This window comes from Galeopterus variegatus, unplaced genomic scaffold (genome assembly GCF_000696425.1).
Source record: "Galeopterus variegatus unplaced genomic scaffold, G_variegatus-3.0.2 Scaffold4872, whole genome shotgun sequence".
Classification (NCBI taxonomy): domain Eukaryota; kingdom Metazoa; phylum Chordata; class Mammalia; order Dermoptera; family Cynocephalidae; genus Galeopterus; species Galeopterus variegatus.
This window is the reverse complement of record NW_007730983.1, coordinates 77,574-84,651: the sequence shown is the minus strand read 5'-3', so window position 1 is coordinate 84,651 and position 7,078 is coordinate 77,574. Positions and strand designations below refer to the sequence as shown.

At 35.7% G+C, this 7,078-nt stretch overlaps 1 protein-coding gene across 1 annotated transcript in view; it reads right to left on the bottom strand.

Annotated features, from left to right (window-relative positions):
• Nucleotides 1-4,722, bottom strand: part of ESCO1 (establishment of sister chromatid cohesion N-acetyltransferase 1) — a 37,924-nt gene extending 33,202 nt beyond the window's left edge. Inside the window, exon 1 of the mRNA XM_008588518.1 lies at nt 3,075-4,722. Coding sequence (XP_008586740.1) covers nt 3,075-4,613 — 1,539 coding nt within the window. The 5' untranslated portion in view covers nt 4,614-4,722. The remainder of the gene's footprint in view (nt 1-3,074) is intronic.
• Nucleotides 4,723-7,078: the final 2,356 nt, after the last annotated feature.

The window sequence follows — 7,078 nt, the reverse complement described above, 5'->3', positions numbered from 1 at the left end:
AAAGGCAAGGATAATATTTTTAAATGGCAAGTTAAATAAAATATATTATAATTAATTTTACGTGTTTCTTTTGCTCCATTAATGTGGCTGCAAGATAACTTAAAATTATATATGTGGCTCATATTATATTTTTACTGGATAGTGCTGATAGAATACCTTCCCCCCATATAAATTCAACTCATTATTCAAATATTAACCTCTTCCACGAAGTCTTTCCTAATCTTCCCTAATTCTCCTTCGTCTACTTTATCTATACCTCTTTTCATGTCCTTATCACTTCCTATTTTGAATCATTTATTTGTATTTAACTCATCTATAACTCTTAAGAGCAGAAACCATATCATACTAATCTTTTTATTCCTAAGAGCCCCTAATTCAGAACCTTGTCAAAGCAGATACTCAATTAGTAACTTATAATAGAAAATACTCCAAACTCCACCATCATTGGCTGTCTCAGTGAAATGGAAATGAGGAGGGAAGCAATTTTGTGTGTATCTGTCTTGTGATTGTTACAATGAATGTGTAACATTATTTTTTGAACATTATATTTTTGATAAACTAACACAATTTTTGTCATTGAAAAACAAAGCAAAACAATTAAAAACAAGAACCATGACATGTTACTGATTACTCTAATCTTCATTAATAAGAAGTTAGTATATTATTGGTTAAAAAAGCAAATCATAAAATAATTGAGCTTTAAAATTCATAAGATCCTAATAATTTAAATTCAGCCCAATGAGTTCAGAGAAGTCCTATCAAACACTTTAGCCTTATCAATCACCATCATTTTTCAGTACTGCTGAGACTGACACCATATAATCAAGAGCAAAATTACAGGTGGCCACTGAAAAAGTTTTCATTGATGTAAGGGTTCTGTGGTTTTTTGGTAAAACCTCTCTGAATCATCTTTTAATTAATGCTTTCATTCCCATTTATATAGAAAATAAAATCTAAGAGCACAATACAATGTCTGCTCCCTTTAAATTCACTTTGATTTTCAGCCCAGAACAACAGACACCGATCTATTCTCACAGCTTCTGGCATAATGCCCAGATTCCTAACTCACTCAAATTTGCTCCTAGACCAAATACCTCTAAAAAGAACTTTAAATCACTCTCAAAACTTTAAGTGACTTGACTTTTTTCTCCACTTATGACTTTTTTGCTCAAATGATTTTCTTTTTTTTTTTTTTTTTTTTTTTTTTTTTTTTNGAGCGCCGCCGCGCTTCCCAAGCAGCGCACTTATCCAGTGCGCCACCGGGCCGGCCCTCAAATGATTTTCTAATGTTCAGAGTATGCTGTTGTTCCGTTACCAGACAGACACCAAAAAGAAAAAAAAAAAAAAATGAGAGTATGCTGTTGTACAAAGAATGTTGCGCTAAGAATTAGAACACCTGGATCCTAACCCTATTTGTGCCACCAAACATGTGACCTACATAAATCACATTCCACTCTGTTTTCTCAACACAAAATTAAATAATTAATACAAGTTAATGAGGTGGGGTTTTTTTTTGGCTTTTGGGGGTTTTTTGGTCTGTATTATAGTGCTCCAGAATTGTATACATGTAAAATTTCTGCTTATTGGTTTTATACGTTGGTATTCTACATACAATTTACTTCAGAAAGAAAAGAACTCAGCCACTTTTTTTTTTTTTCCCCTTTTTGTCTTTTTTCGTGACCGGTAACGGGATCGCAACCCTCAGTGTCGCACCCGTACTGCGACCAGCAACAGGATCGCAACCCTTGGTGTCGCACCCGCACCGCGCTCAACCAGTGAGCGGACCGGTCTCTATATGGGATCCAAACCCTCGGTGGGAGCGCTGCTGCACTCCCAAGCACCGCACTCTACCAAGTGCACCACCGGGCCGGCCCACAGCCACTTTTATAATCATTAAAATTTCTTCCAGATATAAGATTTTCATTTTCAATTTCCATTTTAAAAACTTTTGGTCACTAAAATTTTATTCTTAGACTGACGACTAAATTATTTATACCTCTCAGACCTTTCATTTTGCCAACTGTTCAAGATGGCCACACAAGTCAAACCAAAAGGCATCCCTTTAAAAGTGTTTAACTTTGGGCCGGCCCAGTGGCGCACTGCTACAGTGCGCTGCCTGGGAGTGCGGCCAGAGCTGGAGAATGCTACCTCGTTTGCCCTTTCCTGCTTGCTCTAGCTCATTATCTATACTTTGTTCAGGCACTGATGGCTGAGGACATTTTTGGGATTTTGCACTAGTATTCACTCGTGTATGAACTGACTTCTTCATCTCATGCTTTTTTGAGACCACTGAAGTAGCCATTTTTGATCTTTTTATCTCAGAAGTTACAGGCAAAGGCTTTGTTTCCACTTTTCTAGTAGTCTTTAGAAGACATTTTTCAGATCCTTGTACACACTGAGAGCTACAAGTATTAGCTGTCTGATGCTCTACTTTACGTTTTTTTCCTTTTGGGGAATTTATTACTTCATTAATTACTGAATATTCATCCTCTTTAGAGTCAGACTTTATTTCCAGTACTTTTCTTTTCACATGTTTTTGACTTGTTTTAACTTTATTAGACTTACTTTGAGTATTGCTATAGTACTCTTTTCTAAAAAAAAAAAAAAGTGTTTAACTTTTAAATTTTATCAGGATTAAAGGTTGATTTGTCCCAATTGAAATTAATTTTAATATCTTAGTCAGAACTGGGTCCAAGTTTTAAGTTCTAGATTTCAGTCATTAAGAAATATATTTTCTGTGGTTATAACAGAAAAAGGAAACAAATCGGTGTGTTAAATTTAAAAGAAAAGCTGGAATTCGATAGGTTTGTGCTTTACATAATATAAAAATAAAGGGTGAAAATGAGGAAATAAGAAGCAGCATCCACGTAAATGTGAGACATCTAAAGGAATCAGTAAGTGCTATCACTATAAGATTGGGCTAATAAAATTCTTGCTAACAACTTAATAAGATACCTTAACAAATGACTCTTCCATCTTTTACGACAACTCTTTAGATAAAATATGTTGTAAATACTTGTTTCTTATTAGAAAGTACCCAGGCACTTCTACTATGCATAATGAAAATGGATTACCTTATCTGGTGCTGATTCAAAAGAATGCTTCATCTGATTATCCAATGGTGGATGAGGAGATGGTTTTATTTGATCACCCAAATGGCAATTTTCAGGAGCCCTTTGTATGGTTTTATTAATTTTAACTGTAATGTCATTAATTTTAATTTCTTCAGAATCAATTTTTTTCATTTTTTGCTGCTGGCAAGCTGTATTTTTATCTTGTGGCTTTGTCCCTAAAAATGTACTTTGAGTCACTTCTAAAGCTGGTGGTGAAAAACTGGTTCGTAATAACCCCAATTTAGGGGAAACTTGAGAGTCCAACTTATTTTGCTGCACAGAGTTAAATTTTGTGAGTTTAATTTTATTCCATTTGGAGTTCTTCTTAGTTGAGCTGTTTATTCCATTTAGTAAACATTTCACAAGCTTTGTTTTTCTACTGGGGAAGAAACGATTACACTGCATATCCTGATTTGTTTCCTTCTGATGAAGTATTTGTCTTTCAACATTAGTCTCCTCCAATTTTATTTCTGTAGGCTTCTCCTCCTTTACGCTTTCCATTTGTGAAGATTCCTTTTTTACCTCTACAGTATCTGACTCAATTTCACCAGCAATTTCTTCACAGAGCTGGAGAATGCTACCTCGTTTGCCCTTTCCTGCTTGCTCTAGCTCATTATCTATACTTTGTTCAGGCACTGATGGCTGAGGACATTTTTGGGATTTTGCACTAGTATTCACTCGTGTATGAACTGACTTCTTCATCTCATGCTTTTTTGAGACCACTGAAGTAGCCATTTTTGATCTTTTTATCTCAGAAGTTACAGGCAAAGGCTTTGTTTCCACTTTTCTAGTAGTCTTTAGAAGACATTTTTCAGATCCTTGTACACACTGAGAGCTACAAGTATTAGCTGTCTGATGCTCTACTTTACGTTTTTTTCCTTTTGGGGAATTTATTACTTCATTAATTACTGAATATTCATCCTCTTTAGAGTCAGACTTTATTTCCAGTACTTTTCTTTTCACATGTTTTTGACTTGTTTTAACTTTATTAGACTTACTTTGAGTATTGCTATAGTACTCTTTTCTTGTTGGTGACAGACTCTGTTTAACTGCTTGAACTTGACCCTGAATCTCTCTACTGCGTAAAGACCTTGTCGAAACCTCTGTTAACTGCTGCAGTCTTTGTGATCTCCGGTTAAGCTGTTCATTTGCTTTAGGTGTTTCATGCACTAATTTTTTCTGAGATAATTTCTTCTTTTTTGTACATTCTTGTTGTGAATGTCCCTTCACAGTCACCATATTTTTATTAACGGATTTAGTATCTTTTTTATCACTGGATGCTGCCTTTGTTGACCTTGTACTCATGCGTGTTACCAATTCAGGCTGATTTATTTTACTTTCACTGGAAGACTTAACCAGTGATTTTATGGTTTCCTTTAGACCTGACACTTTTGCTAGATTCTTTTGAGAATCTTGAACTTCCATTTCTAAATTCTTATCTTCACTTTTTTTAATAACTCTGGAAGAACTTTCTTTTGATTTCTCCTGAATAGACATCATTCCTGAGTAATGTCTCCCTTTTCTGAGTAGTTTTTGAGAGGATTTTCTGGTCCTGGTAGGCCTGAATGCTGAATAGCTAGTATTATTACTGAGGAGCAAATCCTTAAAATCAACTTTAACTTATGCTAATACACATTTTTCAACAAAAATATTAGTTTGCTTCAAGTAAGGTTTCTGTCTGTCATTCCTAGGACATGAGAAAAGCTGACATGAATGCTCAAATATAGTTGCTTTACTTCGGACAAGCCAATAGAAATTTTAGGAAAATATCTAATTTGATATTTTTAGAAGTTTTTTTTAACAAAAAGAAATTTAATTCAGGTTCAATCTGTTCTGTTAATTTGTCAGTTAATTTTGGTTTCAGGCCTAGCCCTATTACTGGAGGACTTATTTTTCACTGACCTGTCTGTTTTGACAGAATTTTTGAAAAGTTTTTCTTCTGAAGTCTACAGTTACTGGACTTTGATTCATTTGAAACATGTCTTACAGCTAACACGTTTCTTTCCTTGTTTGCTGAGTCCGTTGGTTTGCAGTTCTTATCTAACCTCCTTTGTTTAACAAAATGTTCTATTAATATAGATTTCCTTTTGTGCTGCCATTTCTGAAAAATAAAAAAATAAAAATTAAATTTTATACAATCCATGAAATATGGCAGTGCAATACCAAAAATAACCTTAATGATATCATAATCTAACTCCTCCTTTTGAAATATTTAGTCTGTATACTTAAGAATGAAGTATCCCAAGTACATTTCTATGAATAATCAATAACTTGTCTTATATAAGCTTAGAAGAGTTGAAAATGAGTTTATTCCTTGAGTCTTACTTACACTTCTTTTCCCACAAGACAGAGTTGATGTTTCAGCCACCATAACTCATAGAAATTTGATAAAACCATTCCTTTAATATGCTCTTAAGACATCACACAACACCTAAAAAAAAAAAAAAGTATTTTTTAAATGTTTAAAAGGACAAAGGAAGAAAGTAATCATCCATTCAGCTTTCATCAAATATGACACTCCATAATTTTACCCTGTCCTACCATTAGTCTTATTTATTCTAAGTTCACTTTACACTCAGCACTTAGTTTTAATATTTCTAACTTGAAGTAGACTATGGTACATGCATCCAATAGAATAGCATACATCCATTTTATGTTATAGAAAATAGTTTCAAACTACCAAAAAAATGGGTTAAATTGGTAAAGTAAAATCCAATTTTGAGGAAAAACAGTGCACACAGATGGCTATATACATAGAAAAAGACTAACACACAGTTAAAGAAGGCAGATTTAAACACATTTACCTCTATTCCAATCCAAAACCTTCTAAAAATAAAGTACTAGATTAAAACAAAACAAGACAAAACTGTAAACGTCAAGGATAAAAAACAAGAGAGCAGATCATAAAAATTTAAAAATATGGAAGCTACAAAGAACAAATAACTGACCTAGCAGACTCAAGAAAACCTGAATCCTAAGCTAGGAATGGGGAAAGCTGAGAAGCAGCTGTATTTACACCACAGACCCCCCCTAAGATTCCACAGCAGATCAGGATAAAAATAGGACTCAAAAAAGAAGATAAGACTCCAGATTGCCATTCCAATTACTAGCCCCTGCATCACCCTCTGAAGACTGGATTAAGTCCTTGAAGGGGTGAAACAAAAGCTCTTTGTCCTGGAGGCTCAATACGAACAGTAGAGGGTAAAGGTATCACACTAGCAGAAGGAATATATAGGAGTATACATGCTGATTGCTGAAACCCACTCCCTCTACCCAAAGATCTTTTTGCCTACTCAAAGGCTCCTGGAGGATAGCAGTTAAGCCTGTACCTTCTAGGAAGGAAACTGAAAGATTGTTTTGTACTGATTTTGACAAGCCCTAGAGAAAAGACCTAGAAATACTGACGGGGTCTACAGTCAGTAGGACACAGACACACAGACATACACACCCTACAAGTCAGGAATCTATCAGCCTACCCACCACCCAAACACCCACAACTTCCACTTTTAACCATGAACGGTTAATCAAGAATCACCACAAACACAAGGAAAACCTGTTGAACATGGGGGGGGGGAACCCCAGAAAAAAGGAGCTTTGAAGAAACAACACAAGGAAAACCTGTTGAACATGGGGGGGGGACCCCAGAAAAAAGGAGCTTTGAAGAAACAAACTATGCAGAGAAAAAAAACTAATTAATCTATGAAACAAATACACAAGAACATTCACGGTACTAAAAAGATGGTTTGTGGACCCCTCTCCCACAACCAGGCACATGGCACCAGCGCCTTGAGGCCTGCCCAGGGACCAGAGGCATGGAGAAGGGGACCAAACACACCCCACAACCGGGCATACTGCCAGTGCCAAGGAGTATGCCAAAAACATCACCTCCACGTGGGTGGCCTACCACAGCCACCACAATAACCATGGCTGCTGCAAAAGCGGCTAGACGCCACAGTCACCACGCA